General features: G+C 43.9%; 1 protein-coding gene across 4 annotated transcripts in view; it reads left to right on the top strand.

Annotated features, from left to right (window-relative positions):
- Positions 1 to 17,459, top strand: part of DCTN4 (dynactin subunit 4) — a 117,827-nt gene that overhangs the window by 51,929 nt on the left and 48,439 nt on the right. For all 4 annotated transcript variants that reach the window (XM_085617703.1, XM_085617702.1, XM_085617701.1 and 1 more), the window contains exons 3-4: positions 7,923 to 8,101; positions 17,095 to 17,138. In XM_085617703.1, the coding sequence (XP_085473829.1) occupies positions 7,923 to 8,101; positions 17,095 to 17,138 (223 nt within the window). The remainder of the gene's footprint in view (positions 1 to 7,922; positions 8,102 to 17,094; positions 17,139 to 17,459) is intronic.

A 17,459-nucleotide genomic window follows, 5' to 3' on the forward strand; every position in this document is an offset into this window, starting at 1 on the left:
GCAGCAGGAAGCCAGTGCCGCGTGCTGTGCTCTTATAAATATGAGCATGCGCAATGCTGCACACTGATATCTCTTAGTCACTCAGACCATGCACAATGAGATGTACTTCCAAGCTTCTTTCGTCAGTGGAGTGGAGTGGAGTGGAGTGGAGTGACAGATGAGGTGAAAGCAACATAAATAGAAGCCATAAGCCAGTGGTAAAGGTAGGAAAGCACATTGCATGTCCAGGAGTAATATTGAAACACTTGTATATAAACAATAGTGTGTTGCAAAAAGACGAGGAAGAACAAAGACAAGGAAGAACACATGTACTTGGTCCTTGCTCCAGGAAGGAGCTAACGCAAGAAAGGAAGGGACGCCTATGGGAGCTAAGTAATTGAAAGATTGCGAATAAGAGTGAAAACAAAAACAACTAGTGGTATGCTGTGGGCAGTTTGTAAGCCCACTGAATTGGAAAAAATACGTCTTGCAGTACACTGGATGCACTGTCTGCGAGAACTAACAAGCATTGAAAATGCAATAGGTCTCGCCTTGGATTAAGTTAAAGCCATTAGCTTTGCTAGTGGTATTGTATAGCAAAGCAAATGGTTTTAACTTAATCAAAGGCGAGACCTAATGCATTTTTAATGCTTGTTTTGAAATGGGCCAAGAGGCATTTTCCTAATTCACCATGCACTTTTAAGTGGAAGCTGATATTTATCTGGTGCACGGAGAAATCCATCAGCACTGTGATGTGCCGAAAATAAATGGTTTTACCCTGCCTGTTACAGTTGGCAAAATTCTGTGAGCGAAAAGTATGAATGCACGTTTATTTCCAGTAATTTGGTGTTTTGGGTGGCATATTGAATGAACAGCCCTCCCAGACCTCCGTCCACATTGGGGTACAAAGGGTGTACTGGTTTTTAGGTCTCGGGACCATCCGGTCGTCAGACCGGAAGTCCGGAGATTTAATGACTTTGAGAAGAGGGGCTTGCACCCGCCCCTCTTCTCCCCTGTTCTCCATTGGCTGGCCTCTTGAATGCTGGCCAGCCACTGGAGAACAGGTCAGTCACTCTGTTGAAGCCCCGTCTTTTTCGGATCGGGGGGCGTGTTTTTTGCGTTCCGTTTCGTTAAACCGCAAAACACGCCCCCGAATCCGAAAAAGACGCTGCCTTTCTCCGAGGCATTTCTACTCTGCCTCGGAGAAAGGCGGTGGTGTCTTCCGGTGCCCTCGGCTTGTTTTTTTTTCTGTTATGATCAGTTTTCTGTCACAGTTCCATAGTGCACTAATGTTTCCAGCCTCCAATGACCAAATCACACACCCCTACCCCTCGGCCGCCTCGCAAAGGCAAGCTGGTGACCCCCGGCAGGTCGCCCCTCCCGGGCAACAAACACGTGGCTCTAACTCTTCCCATCCCCAACGCAGACTACAGACACCCTTGACAGAATGCAGCGAGATCTTGCCGAAAAACTGAATTGTTACTTCCGACGATGCCGGGCACCTAAGGGCCCAGAGGCAGAACCATCCAAGAAGGGGGGAGAGGGCGCCCGGAGGCTATAAGTAATTGCCGCAACGGGCCCTGGACTCCCCTCCCGCTACACCGATGCTGCCTACACCAAAATGCAGCGCAGTGCCTCGCGGACAGCATGACCTGGAGGGTACGGCCTCACTGTTGCCGGAGCCCCCAGAGCCCCCCACGACGCGACACCACCGGACCACTGCCCCAAAATCCCACCTCCGATCAGCAACACCCGCGCAGGGAGTGTGCCACTCAACGACACAGCGTCAGGCACAGGCTTCCCCGGACCGCCCACACACACAACACGGCAGCCCCCGTCCGAGGTACGAGTGCAAAGCGGCCTCACTGCCCCTCTTCCCGCCACTTGGTAGTCCCCCGCTGCGGCCCTGGAGCCGGCGCAGCCGGACATAAGATAGCGAAGGGGAGGAGGAACCTGGTCAGGCAACATTCGCACTGTACTACCCAAACGCCTGAGACAGGATGAGACACTAAGTGGCTCACACATTCCATATAAACCACACAGAATGCCTTGACGCTTTGGCAGCACCCACGGGAGGAGGGTTGAGTCACCACACATGCCACTCAATGGTTCCACCCGCTCCTGAAACCGATCTCGCCAAGATGCCGGTAGCTAGAGTCCTTTTCCCTCCCTGACCTCGAACGCAAACTCTGGACCCAGGGACATGACACTGCCACAGCGCAACAGGGGGTGGGGGGGGGGGCTGCACTAATCTCCCTGCCCCCATGGCGAAACCGGTCGAACCTCGAACGGCGGGCTGGGCTCCCATAACCACACCCCTTATGAGCCAGGCTCAGTCTGTGCCGTCGGGCATTTAACAACCCGTCAGACCCGGGCATGAACATGCCACTGACCTTTCAACATATGTTGCTCTTTTGGCCCCCCACCGCAACCTGAAAACAATGCAATAACCCGGCAGCCATAGCCACCAGCTCGTCCCCACTCGACGGGATGACTGGCCCGCGCTGAAAAAATTCCGCAGACACACCCCCTTACAACCAAGTTGGGACCTGGTACAGCCCCAGCCCCCAAGCTTGGAACAAGCAGGAGGCCGGAGCAATAGGATTCTTTATTTAAAAAAATAAATAAATAAAGGGAAAAGAGGAGGGGTGTCTGGGGGGCTGAAAATGACCAGCACTCACCGCAACAAGACTGATGCAAGCGGTATCGCCAGACCAAGGGACGTGACACACCTGGTAAGCGAGGGGCGCCACCCGGCGCTCCCGCCCCCTCTCCCCCCGCGGATTTACTCATGGCCTGCTCAAAAACCCACCCGCACGCAATGCGGCCAAGGACTGGCCTTGAGTGAGTAGGAACGCCGCGCCACACACTTCCATCACTAGGGTTCCGTAGTGCGTGAGTAGCCGCCCCGCGACTGTTCCAACAGAACCCTAAGCCGGCACTGATGGGAAGGGTCTGCGGGGGGTGGAAGCCATGCGATCCTCGCTGCTCCCCCAACATCAGCCCCCCCCACCCCAGGTCGAGGCCCTCGAACGGCTCTGCAAAATAGTGCAGAAACAGGCCCCCATGGGCGAAGGCCCCGGCCACGGCCTGGACAGAACAAGCATTTACAATGCAACGGTCTCGGCATTGTTAAAGTTAGAGCTATTGGCATTGCTCATGACAATGCCGTTTCTTTAAATGTTTTAAAAACAAAAACATAAACAAAAATAATGTCATGAGCAATGCCAATAGCTCTAACTTTACCAATGCCGAGACCATTGCATTGTAAATGCTTGTTTTATTAGCATTATTAGTAAAGTTCATAAGTCTAACATGGTCGCATTCAATAATAAACCAGCACCCATACATGATACATAGTTGTTTTTGGCAAAACCATTCTCTCAGCCAATCATATTTTTCTTAAATTTGAATTTGTGGTTGATGACTAAAGTTTCCACACCAAACAGTCAACTGTGTAAAAAAACTAAATGACCCTTAAAAAAATCTACAAAAACACTAAATATTTACAGCAAGTTTTTCAAAATATACGGAAGACTGACCATGGAAAAAAAAAAAAGTGAAAAATAAGTGACGGGTGTGATACTTGAATTGGTCTCAGCAACTGGTCATTTTTCAGGGTCACATTCCATGCCAATTTATTTTTGCCCACTATGCCACTTCGGTTTACTCTGGTGTGATTAAATTATATTTTTAGCTACGTTTAATATTAAGGATGTATAGCTGTGAGGTGATAATTTCATTTCCCTTATTTCTTCTATTTTTCCCCTGTTTTTAGATCATCGTTCTGTGAGATGTTGCTGTACGATGTAGACTTCCACCCCTTTGGATTTGCTCACATGCCTGCTTCCCTTTCATTTTGCTCTACAACATTATTGTGTAATAAAAGTGGTATTCTTCAGCCTGTTTGGTTTTGCTAAGAGGGTTCAGCTAACTCTAGTGCTACCTTTTTTTAACGTTTCTTTGGGTACCAGAGCCATCTTTGTAATGTGGTGCTTCTTGTCATGCATGTTTAGTTGTGGAACCCTTGTATGAGTCTTGTGTATGGAGGAGGGTGAATGACCATAGCTGTAAGTAGAGGTTTCTTATTGTTGTGACCCTTGTTCTTATAGGCCTTAATTTCCATCTTTTATCCAGGTAATATAACCCATCTCTCCGATTGGTGGCTAAATGGCCCTTGATCTTATCTTCATAGAGGACAATGTCTTGGCACCTACTCTGAGGAAGGACCTCACTTTGGGAGGGCGCATATTGTATTGTAATTGCATTTGTATAGTGCTTATTACCCCTGACGCGGCGTCATAGTGCTTTTTCGGTGAGTGGCACACTATTTCGGGACCCATAGAGGATTAATGTTGAATTAGTATAGTGAAACATGCAAGTAAATTTTAAGTGGTGGATAGGTTAGTCAGTTATTTGGATTCGGAAGGATAAAGGAGAAAAAAAGGTTTGTATTTATTTAGCGCTTGTTACCCCTGATGGGGTGTTGAAACACGCTACTCCGGAAACCCATGAAGGATTAGTGGTGAATTAGTATTGTGAAATATGAAAGTAATTTGAGTGGTGGATATTAGTCAGTTATTTGGAGTGAGAGGATAGCGGAGGGATAGAAGGGGAAGAAAGATTTGCATTCATATAGCACATGTTACCCCTGGTGGGTGTAGAAGCGCTTTTCTGGCGAGTAGCATGCTACTCCGGAACTCAAAGGATTAGTGTCAAAAATTAGTATAGTGAATGTGAGGGGTGGATATGTTGTTCAGTTACTTGGATAGAGAAGGGTAGGTGGCGGGATAGAAGAGGAAAAAAGGTTTGTATTTATATAGCGCCTAGTGTTGAATTAGTATGGTGAAACATGAAAATTAATTTGAGAGGTGGATATGTTAGTCAGTTATTTGGATTGAGAAGGGTTGGGGACGGATAGAAAAGGGAAAAAAGGTTTGCATTTATATAGTGCTTCTAACCATGATGGGGTGTTGAAACGCTTTATTGGCGAGTAGCATGCTACTCTGGAACCCTTAAAGGATTAGTGGTGCATTAGTATAGTAGAATATGGAATTTGAGAAGTGAACATCTTAGTCTGTTATTTTGATTGAAAAGGATAGTGGATGGATAGAGTAAAGGAATTTTTTTTGTTTTCTAGTCCTAGTAGTAGGAGGAGGCTTTCGGATGAGTAAAAAGGGTTTTTGGAGGGGAAGAGTCAAAGGGAAGAGTTTAGAAAGGTTTGGTTTGGGGGATCGGTATAGTCAGAGGTGTCAGATGATGCAAGGAAAGGTAGAGTAGGAGAGAGTCTAGAAAGGGTTATTTTGGGGATCATAGTAGTGGTATGTGGTTTGGGATGAGTGAGTGAATGAATGTAGAGGATATATTGAGAGAAGTATAGGCTGAGAAATAGGGTAGTGCATTGGAAATGCTAAATTAGAAGAAAGTGATAAATCTATAGAGCCATAAATACATTGGAAGTATATAGATGCATAAAGGAGGTAAGTATATGTAGACTAAAGATATTGGTAGAGGTACAGTATGAGAAATAGGGTAGTGCATTGGATATGCTTTTTCAGGAGAAGTAACAGACACACAGATCCAAGTACATGGAGGTACATAGATGCACAATGGAAGCAAGTACATGTAGACCAAAGAAGTTTTTTTTTTTAACAACATAATTATTCTACATGTTTATAGCAAGCTATACACAAAGATAGGTACATATCTATAGTGAAAATAAATGATTTATATACAGAGGGATATGCTGTAAATTTCTGTTTGCCTATGGTGCCTTTGTGGGGAAGAGACCATTCTTGAGTAGTTTTCTCAAGATAAGGTGGTTGTCGGCGGATCTTATGTTGGGGGTAAAAGAGTTCCATATTTTGGTTGCTTGAACAGAGAAGGGTGTGCCACCCATGTTTTTTTTCTTCTATCTCTGGATTTTGAGGCGAGGTGCCACTTTAGAGCGGAGGTTCTTATGTTGAATGTGTTTGGTGATTTTATTCCTTGTGGAGAGCGGTCCCATTCCATGTATTGCTTTGTGGGTGATGCAAAGCAGCTTGAACGTGGATCTTCTGGCAACCGGTAACAAATGCAGGGCTTTCAAGGTAGGGGAGATTGGTCTTGCGGTTTGATATGCAAGAGTAGTCTGGCAGCCGAGTTTTGAATCCGTTGTAGTATTTTTATAGCTGTTAAAGGTGATCCGTGGTAGAGGCTATTGGCATAATCGAGTTTGGACAGAAAAAGGGAAATGGTATCTTGGACCTTGTGTGGAAATCCCAAATGGGGGAATATTTGTTGCAGAGTTTTTATTGTAAATAAGCTTGATCTTGCTAGTTTGTTCACTCTGCATCACTGCACTCTACACCACTACACTCTACTATGCAACACTCTAATCTGTGCCACTGCATTCTACGATACTGCATTGTATGCTGCTGAATTCTATGCCACTGCACTCTACACCACTATACACTACACCACTATACTCCCCTACACTCTACACCACACCACTATACTCCCCTACACTCTACACCACTGCACTCTACACCAGTCCACTCCACTATACTATACGCCACTCCACTCTATACGTCTCCGCTCTGCCACTCCAATACACGACACTCTATGCCACTCAACTGTATGACACTCTACGCCACTCTTTAACATTCCACACTACCACACTCCACACCCTTCTTTTCTACGCCTCTAACTTTTAGCCAAACTGAACAGCAATACTGGTGTACAACATGGGTAGAACATATTGACAAAGCCAACAGCTCTTGCAAAGGCGAGACGTATTGGCTTTGGCAATGCTTGATATTCCATAAAGTGCACAAAGTTATCAAGAAGTTGCTGCCGGGCCAGTGGAGTACACGCCATGAGTACTGCATCGTCAGCATAAAGCAGGACGGGTATTGAGTGTTTATTTTGTGGCAAATCTAAACGTAAGTTGGCAAGGGTATCACCTAGGTTATTGATGTACAGATTAAATAAAAATGGCGTGAGCACGCACCCTTGGCGAATTCCTTTTTCAATATTAAAAGAACGGGTACATTTGCCCTTTATACCAAAACGAACCCTGGCACAACTTGTAGCATATAAATATCTCAGAAAGCTAATGATTGTAAGGTCAATTCCCATTGAGGTCATAACGGACCAAAGTTTATTTTGGATTACTGAATCAAAAGCAGACGAAAGATTGACGAAAACCAAGAACAAATTACCTTGTTTAATGTGGGCATACTTAAGTTGTTGGCTTGATCCATCTTGGTATAAAAGCAGGCATTGAAACCTTTTGGTAACGGAGCTTAGTTATTGGCCAGTAGTTGTATGTTGACTCCAACAAAGTCAACGGGTAGTTCTGGGCACCAGAGGGTGAACATGCAAGTGAGGGGAGGGTGAAGATGTAGGTTTTAGGTTCAGGAGAGTAGCCATGAAGATGAAATGTTATTGGGGAAAATGTTATATTTGCCTTTGGCTTTTCAATACAGTATGGATGGATCTCATGTTCTTAGCAGAATCGTAGTTTCCCAACTGCGAACGAAAATGAAAATATACCTTCGCCTGTAATGCATATGTATATGTGCCCACGATTCTTTTTCTGCCTTGTTTTTATTCTGAGCAAATACATGAAATTCAGCCTGCTGACATAAACATTCCACAAATGTAGACGAGTACACGATGATTACGGTATGAGCAACTAGGTCTTCAAGCAACCCTTAAACTACAACTATGCAGCACTTTCTTCCTCTCTTCAAAAATCCCAGATGTTGCTTCTCCTCAACTCAGATCTGAACACTCCTAGTATACCTCTTCTAGTGCACTGTAATTTCGTACAGGTTCTCTCATATTTTTAGCAATTTGGTTATTTTAGAGTGGCCTAATATTTGTAAAGGAATATTATAGTACAATACTGCACTGTTTCTCTATGCCTAAACTCTCTCCTTCTTGATTCTATTTAACAGGTGTGCCAACTGTTTTGATTGCCCTTGCTGTATGCACACACTTTCCACCCGCGCCACAAGCATGCAAACTCCGCTTCCTGATGACCCAGCTAAGACCACTATGAAAAAGGCTTATTACCTTGCCTGCGGGTTTTGCCGCTGGACCTCCAGAGATGTTGGTATGGCGGACAAGTCTGTTGGTAAGCTTTGCCAGTCCTTATGAGAAATGTGAAAAATGCTTGTTTATGTACTTAACGTGGCTGTGCAACTCTCTGAAGTAGGGACTTTGGTTAAATCCTCCATGTATTGTAAAATTACTAGCTCTGGTTTCTGTGATGTTTCTTTTAGTGAGCTTAAAGTCGACCATAAGCCCAAATTGCCCCCGCATGTGGAGCAAATCCAGCATCGAGATCCCGTTATTTTTTAAAGTTTTTGGGATCGTCTTGCTATCTGCTTACTCTCTATCTTCTTTTTTTCTCGGGAGTTCTTTCTTTGCCCCTCTGAACCAAACCGCAGAAAAAATCTAAAATAGTGGTCACACACTGTGGTATTTTGAACTTACAGTCAATGTCCTACTCTGGTTCTACCTATATTGACACCCACCAACGGTAGAAAAGTTTTTGTGGCTTAACACTTCCTTACCTAATCACGAAATGTAGGAATTATGCATCACATGTTAATATAGAAGAGCCATCACGCTGCAAAAGTCTTGTTGCAATCCACAAACTAAAAAGTTGTTGCATTTCTCTGACATCTTTTGGTAGGGTTACTTGATGGTGTCCTTTTATCATGCACACCACATGTCCAGTTTTATGCTTCCATTTTACACTGCACACCAAAGCATTCTGGATGCTACATTGCTCATTCAATTCACTTAGACCAAGTATCCGTTCTCAATTCTTAGTAAAATGAAAGACCAGAACTGGAACATTGTTTCTCTGATTACTTTGAGCCGTCTAGTAACCATGGGTTTTGCCTCATCGCTTACTGTTTCTTGAAACTGTGTATGATAAAGCATGGGAACACTCTTGCTATTAGTGGGAAACCTCCCTTTGCCTTTTGTGAGTTTTACTTCCATAACTTTTTTTAATGATTTGTGGCATATGATAAGCCTGGGAGGTCTTGCTATGTATTTCTTCTGCATCAGTGACCCCCTGTTCTTAGGAATGGATTAGAGGACCACAGTGCATACAGATGCTCGTAGATGGTAATGGTGACAATTGGAGCATTTTACCTTTACTTTTCTGTGGGACTTAAAACCATGCCCAACCGTCCCTGTAGCACCTGAACTTGAGGGTAGCAAACCATTCGAAGGCTTGCTTGGATGTTTAGTGGGATAGAGACTCTCAACTCTCCATATGCAATAAAATGTAATAAGTCAGTCTCCAGCGTGTGATTTGTCTTAAAAATAGTGCATTCTATATGCAACTAAATGCTACACATGAGAATTTATATTGACTTATTGAACGCCTGACCCTATCAGTGATGGAAGAGGCACTTTCATTTGTTAGTTCTTGTTTGTATTAAGTTACAACACCCTAAAACGGGTAGGGAACATCTGATTGTGGAGGTAGGGGTAGTCCAAGCCGTAGCTACCGAAGAGAGCTCGTGATAACATTCCAGGATTTAAATTAAGTCTGCTTTTAGTTTCCCATTTTAAGATGCATTTGTTACAACTGCCCTCAACATTGTTATTTTGTTTTGTACTTGTTTTCTTTAAATCCTCTTTAACTTCACCTGGTCCCTCCCGAAGCTGAGCTCTAGTTATTAATCTTTTTGTTTACCAACTATGTGGTGTGGCGTCATTGAGAATGCTGCTTCTTGGCAGCTGGTGAATGTCTGGGCGTGATGATTCCTTTGCACCGAGCCTCTGTTCTGTAAACAAACATTGCTCCCTGATTATAGCGCCAACTGCCTTAAGCCAAGGGACAAGATGAGCTTTTATGTAGCTGAATCGGCCATTCACATCCTTGAATGGCCGATTAGATAATTAGGTCCATTTAATGGTATCCTTTAGTGCTACGAAGCAGACGGGGTGCAGGCGCTATAAAAACACTATTATTATTTCAGATCAGCTCTTTGCCATGTTCAGCTTGGTTGCGGCTTTAAAGAACTCAACTAGTGAAGCGTGCAGAATTGCCCTGCTGAATTCTTTTATATTTTCGATGTATTTTTATTTTTTAGATTAAATCCATTATTTGTTGTGTATCTTAAATAGATTTTCATAGCCCCCCCCGTCTCATTTTGCTTCTGGTCTAAACCTTCAAACTCTGTTAAGTCCTTTTACGAACTCTTTTAAATGCCTCCCGCAGCCTGGTTCCTGCTACACTTCAAAGTAACAGCACTCTTTAACTTTATTATGTAAAGTGATTTTGAAATCGAGTCCTCTTACACAAGCCTATTAAATCCTTTGCCCGGACTGTCTGCCCTTTCCTTGGAACACAAGCTTCGTGTGCCAGCGTCCCATTCAGTACTTTCAAGCCTCCAGGTCGTGTCAGCCTGCTCTCTTTGGGTACAAATACATTCCACAGTGGCGTCAAACGTATGGCCTGAGCTGCAAGTCAGTGGTGTTTTGTACACAAGTAATAGCCAGTTGTAGGATCCGGCGCGATGTGGTTTTTTAGGTCTCGCCTATGGAGCGCTACACGGGATGTCCTTTAGCCATCGCACTGCTCATTTTCATGCACACACTCGTGCTTGTGGTGGCATCCACCTTGCGGGAGCGAGCAGGGGCGTGCCACAAGCACGAGTGCAGTGCTTGAAAATGAGAAGACTGCGCGCGCACGCACCACTCCCGGGCTCACCTCCTGCACCCCCTCTCTCAAGCACATTCCTTGTTTTGTCATCTTGCGGATGACATCTCCCCGATTTCCCGATTTAACTTTATTACTGACTGCACTTTTTAATCAGTTCCCTTTGGGGAAATTAAAAGTGAATGCCCTTAATTTTTCAAACAGTAAAAATATTTGAAATGCGTTTCATTTGTATGTGTCTTTTTTAATAGCATCCGATATTTCACTCATACGTGGAAGTTTTGTTGAAGCAAATATCCTGCATCACCATGCTGTATGGATCCTAACGGCAAATGTGCCAGCTATTTGAGCACCACCACCACGTCCACCACACGACATCTACCACCACCACCACATCTACCACCACCACATCTACCACCACATCCACCGCCACGTCCACCACATCCACCGCCACGTCCACCACATCCGCCGCCGCGTCCACCGCCACGTCCACCACATCCGCCGCCGCGTCCACCGCCACATCCACCAACACCACGTCAGCCACCACCACATCCACCGCCATGTCCACCACATCCACTGCCACGTCAGCCGCCACGTCCACCACCACCATGTCCACCATCACCACGTCCACCCCCATCAAGTCCAAGTCCACCTCCACCACCACCAAGTCCACCTCCACCACTAAGTTCACCTCCACCACCAAGTTCACCTCCACCACCAAGTTCACCTCCACCACCAAGTCCATCTCCACCAAGTCCACCACCACGTCTACCACCACCACCACCACCAATGACAGGTAAAGTGTCACTGGAGGCAGGGGTAATAGAAGTGTCAACCCCAGCTGTAAATGGGACATTTAAGGATGCATTTTGTGCAAGAAGACTGGAATAGGGGCTAGATGTATTACACCAGAAACATTTTGAAGAGGCGCAATGTCACAGGGGCTCCTGTAAAAGCACTCGCAGCATCTCTACCTCACAGTGGCATACCTGCACGAGCCACTCACTCAAAACAAGCATTGGCTTAGCTAATAGGTCTCGCCTTTGGGACCTTATAAGTGTTTAGCCATGCAACACTTGATGATGTTGCACCAAGGATATTGTGCTGGATAACTAAACACTTATAAGGTCACAAAGGCGAGACCTATTGGCTATGCCAATGCTTGTTTAAGTCAGTTTTATGTGCACCCTCTCTCCCTGAGATTTATTGATTGTAACAATTCCAGTATTCTTTTTGGCGGCTGCTCAGTTTTAATGTGATATTTCATTCAGTGGGTTGGTGAACATGTGTGCTCTGTCTAAGCAAGGTGTTCCCAACTTCACTGCACATGTGTTTTAACTTTATTTTATTTTCAGGAGGGTGGGGAATGCCAGGGGAAGTCCCGTCAGAGCAGAACTTTCCTCTGTAGGGTGACCGATTGTAACTTGCCCGGCCTGAGAGGATGACCAATGAAGCCCTGGCAAAAATGGTCAAAGCAGCCCTGCACAGCTGGAGCCCATGAACAGAATGAGGTCCTTGGTGGCATGGTTGGGTTGTGGCAGCACCCAGCCCGTGGGCGAAATGCCATTGTGGCAGAATAGCTAGTCCTGGCACAGTTTGTTAGATTGTTTGTCAGAAGATCTACCTTTCTAATGCTCTGAAAAACATACGCACGCACACATAAGTTCTGGCAGATGACCTCTGCTTAGAGCTACACTGAGCTTTAGGAACTATTCATTTTTGGTGGTTAACACTGCACGTGGCAATCTGAAAAACCTTTGTTAATTTAAAAAAAAAAAAAAAAAATGTAACACCACAAACAGCATATCTAATAGACGCATTTATGAAATTGTTCGTTGGTGTCCGTGTTTATTTTTTTATTCAGTGTTTTCTATAGCGCGAACCAGACCCAGAGTTTGGGTGTCAGAGCGCTTTACATTTCAACCACCTTCGATATCTGCAGATATCCAATTCTTTCACGTCAAGAGCATGTCTATGTATTCCACTAACATTGGCATATATTTATCCATACATAAAACAAATGTAATGAGTAATCTAAATCATTCGATTACAGTCAAGATTGTGGTGTCGTACTTGAATTTAAGATAAGACCATTCCTGAGTTCTTCTATATCCATGCTGGGTATAGTATTATGTTCAACACGTTGTTCGTTATGGGAGAAATTTACCCATAAGAAAGTACTTTGTCTCCTTTTTGAATCGTGGAGCATAGGTGATTTTTCTGATATTCGGTGGGAGCGAATTGCAGATCCTTTGTGCAGCTCCCGTGAACGCTCTATTGTAAGTCTTTTTCTTACGGAAAAATGCTGGTTTCAGTAGAAAATCCTCCGATCCCCTCGAGGGTCTAGTACCTCTGGACAGCGTAACTTTATGGGCTAGTTAGTGAGGAGTTTTGTGGTGTGTTGCCTTGTGTGTAATACATGCAATTCTTAGCTCTATTCTTGCCTTGTATGGTAGCCAGTTGAGGGCTTTCAGATGTGTAGTGATGTGGTCATATTTTTGGGTTCCTGTTATAAGTCTAGTTGCTGCATTGAGACAGGCTTTTAGGGGAGCTGTTGATATCTTAGGGAGTCCTGATAGAGTTGGTCATCCATATTCAATTCTTTAAATGACCAGTGCCTGTACTGCCATTTTCAGATCCACGGGATAGATGAATGGCTTCGTTTTTCTGAGGTAATTCAGATGAAAATGAGCGTTTTTTTTGCCATTGTGTTGATGTGTGCTCACATGTTTAGATCTTTATCTAGTGCAATACCCAGTGATTTGGTTCAGTCAACTATCGTTGGGGTACTGTTTAGCGCTGTGATCATCTTGGTCCATTCTTTAATCTTGGCTGAACTTCTAGGAGGGGAGATCAGAAGGAATTTGTTTTTTTGTGAGTTTAGCTTAAGATGATTGTCAGCTAGCCAGTCAACGTTTTTTTGGAGAGCTTGGTTCATAGTGTTGATCTCTTCCGAAGATGATATCTTCATATACAGCTGGGTGTCGTCAGCATACATGTGACAGGAAATGTTAGCTTTATACAATACTTCAGTTAATGGTTCAGTGTAGAGGTTAAACAGTGACTGGGATTGGGTTGATCCTTATGGATCCCCAATTTGGATCAGGGATGGTGGGGATAGCTTGTTGTCCACCAGAAATCTTTGGCATCTGTTCTCTAGGAAGGAGTAGAACCATTTAAGTACAGTACTCGATAAGTCTATCCTATTTTACAGGCGTTCTAATAATTTGGGATGGTTTGCTGTGTCAAATGCAGACGATGGGTCGAAAAGGATCAGGAGACAGGTTTCATTACGGTCGAGGGCTAGCAGAGCCCTATGTGTAGGATTGCTGTCTCCGTACTGTGGTTTGGTCTGAACCCTGATTGGCAGTCCTTGAGTAGTTCAAATTCAGTAATGTGTTGACTTAATTGTGAGCACATTTTTCAAGTACTTTGGCTAGTATGGGAATGGTTGTTACTAGATGAGTTGTCTGGGTCCAATGGGTTCTCCGTAGGTTTCTTAAGAAGAGGGATAACCTGGCCTGTTTTTAGGCAGTCCGGATTGAATTGATCCTTGGGCAAACGATTCATTAATTATCTTAGTCCAGAAGGGGATGACCATGAGGTTGCAGGAGGGCCAGCATTTTGATGGCAGAGGGTCATTGTAATGATTTCAAAGACAGAAATATTTTGGTAATGTCATGCTGATCATATAGTTTGAAGGTTGACCAGTGGGCATTATTTTTGGGCATTACTTGTGTCGCTTTGGCAGGGTTCCTCCCTTGTTCACTCCTTAGGATTGATGCTTTTTCAGCATTATTCTTGAGTTCTCTCTCCAATGAGCTGGCCTTATCAGTAAAGAATGTTGAAAGATCTGATTTAGATGTTAATAGGGGGGATTTGTCTCGTTTGTTTGTTCTTTTAGTATATCGAAGAGTTTCCTCGGTCTGTTCTTCGCGTTTTCAAGTTAATGTCTAAAACCTTTTTTTTTTTTTATTTAAGTACGCTTTTATTGTAGGTTTGGTTTTTTGGGCAGTCGTAGTTGTTTTAAGTGAAGGAGGATGACAGAGTTTGTCTCCATATTCGTTCTGTTATTCTGAGTTTGCATCTTTCTTCATTAAGTGGTCGGTTGAACCATGGGTTTTTATCTTTGATCTGCATTCTTTTAAGTTTTAGGGGTGCAATGTTGTCAATTATTTTAGATATTGTACGATTGTAGTAGTCTGTAAGTTCGCTAACGTCCGTTAGTTCAGAAGGGGGTTGCAGTTCTTTCTCGCCTTGCATTGTTAGAGTCTCCGAGTTCAGGTCTCTAGTGTCTCACCCAATGTTTGGGGTTGATAGGTTGCGAGATTGTTTTCTTTTTTTATGGGGTTTTGGAAAGTGATGAGGTGGTGATCGGACCAGTCACAAGGTACGATTGAGATTGCTTGGGTCGTATTTTCTTTGGAGATTGCTTGGGTCGTATTTTCTTTGGAGATTGCTTGGGTCGTATTTTCTTTGGAGATGATCCAGTCTAGTGTGGCTCCTTTGGAGTGTGTTGGTAGGGCACATGCTTGTACTTGTGAGTGGTTTGCTAGGAATTCTTTCAGAATGTTGACCTAATTATCTTGGATGTCGTTCCAGTGAAGCTTGGAGTCTCCCAGGAAAATATCATTGGAGTGGGGTTCTGAGTTTGTTGTAATAATTTCCATTAGATGGTCTATGAAAGTTAGGTTTTTGACTGGGTGGTGATAGAATGCGTGTAATTTGTACACTTGGTTGTCTGTGAATCGTGCTGTGAGCACCAGGTATTCACATAAGTCTATAGGGTCTGAGAGAACTTTGGAGATGGTGATGTTTGATCTGTGGATGCAGGCCACTCCTCCCGTTTTGTTTAGCCTATCTAGTCTTACAATGTTAGGTGGCACCATTAAGTCTAGGCATGGGGAGGATGATTCAGATAGCCATGTTTCAGTTAGAATAGCCACGTCAGTATCTTGATTCATGATTAGGTCGGCAATGTCAGCGGCATGTTTCATTGCTGAGCAGCAGTTGATAAGTAGGCCTGAGATCTTTTTTGTAGGGTTTTCTAGGTCAGAATTGGAGTCTGACCCCTCTCGTCTTCGCATTTTTTCTTTCAGAGTATTAGAGTTTTGTTTTCCCTTGATTTGTATGTGATATTCTGTTGACATTAATTGGGCCCACCTGAATCTTCTGGTCGCTTATCTTTTCGGGTAGGTTGGGAGTCGTATCGAAAGAAAGTAGTAGGTTTTGGATTTCTATGTCCGACAAATATCTAAGGAAGATACGTGGGCGGTAAATCCTATTGGAAAGAGGCAGTGGGGTTGTGTGGAGCTTATTGTGGAGATTGTGTGCCGATTTTTGCATTTTTTCTTTCAGAGTATTACAGTTTTGTTTTCCCTTGATTTGTATGTGATATTCTGTTGACATTAATTGGGCCCACCTGAATCTTCTGGTCGCTTATCTTTTCGGGTAGGTTGGAAGTCGTATCGAAAGAAAGTAGTAGGTTTTGGATTTCTATGTCCGACAAATATCTAAGGAAGATACGTGGGCGGTAAATCCTATTGGAAAGAGGCAGTGGGGTTGTGTGGAGCTTATTGTGGAGATTGTGTGCCGATTTTTGACTCTGGATAATTTTTGAGAGAGACCTTTCTGAGAGCAGTAGCGTATTCTTCATGTTCCGAATAGCGTTTTGCATGTGGTAGCTATCCTGTCTGTCTGGGCCATGAGCATTTCTAAGTCCTTTTCTGATGGTGAGAGTTGGTGTTTTTGTAGCAGGACTGCTGACATGTGGATCGTTAAGTTGGGAGGTTAATCTTCTGGCAGTTTGTTTATCTTTCGTTCTTTCAGTCATTTTTTTGCTCTAAAGGACATGTCCTGTATTAAAATTGGTTGTGTGATTTGTCGCCTTAGGATACTGATTGTTGGTTGCTGTTTCCGATAGATCAGTGATTTGTAAGGTTGTGGAGGCATTAGCATTTAATGTGTGCCTATTGGGCGGCTTGTTAGATTTTACTTGGATTGCTTCTATGGGATTATTGCTGATTGGTTTGTGTATGTCTACTCTTGGGTTGATTGCTGTAACGTGTGTCTTTGTGTATTGTCTATTACTAGAGGATCTAGAGTGTCGATTCTCCTGGTCTGTTTTACTGTCTCTTTTCAGTTACCCTTAGAGGAGTATGGATGGTGGTGTCTAAGCTGTCGTCTTGTTAGGAACATCTGTTCCACTCCACAGCCATCTTAGTTCATCATAGTTACCAAATATGTATTGAGGTTAGTTTTGCTGCAGTAATTTGTATTTCTTTTCTGCTGATGGTAATGAGTGCAGCATGTCCACAGCTAGGACGTTACCTGGTTTGCGCACCGACTGGATTGGAAATATAAACCTTTTCTGTTTGTTGTATAATAAATACATTGATTACAGTGAACGTGATATGAAAATGTCTGCTGTTGTTTTTCAGCCAGTGGAGGTTGGCAGGAGCCTGATAATCCGCACACACAAAGGGTAAGTGAGGAAACATTTGGTTACATTGTGTGCATCGGCGCGTCTTAAATGGGACATGTCAGGGCAACGCTTATTAGTGCTCCTAACAGGTTGGTTCTGTTCATCACCATGCACCCTTCTTCTGAAGGTGCCAACCCGCCAGAGAAAGTAGATGTTGCTGTGATAAACTTTCCAGGAGGTACGTTCTCGACTACATGCTCAAACTGTGTGCGCGTACCATGTTGTGGTGCATGCTTTAAGAGGATGGTGAATATCTGCGTTCAAAGTACCTCTGGCTGATGTATCATCAGACCTATTCATTACAGTCCACTCCAAGAAACC

This window comes from Triturus cristatus, chromosome 7 (genome assembly GCF_964204655.1).
Source record: "Triturus cristatus chromosome 7, aTriCri1.1, whole genome shotgun sequence".
Taxonomy (NCBI): domain Eukaryota; kingdom Metazoa; phylum Chordata; class Amphibia; order Caudata; family Salamandridae; genus Triturus; species Triturus cristatus.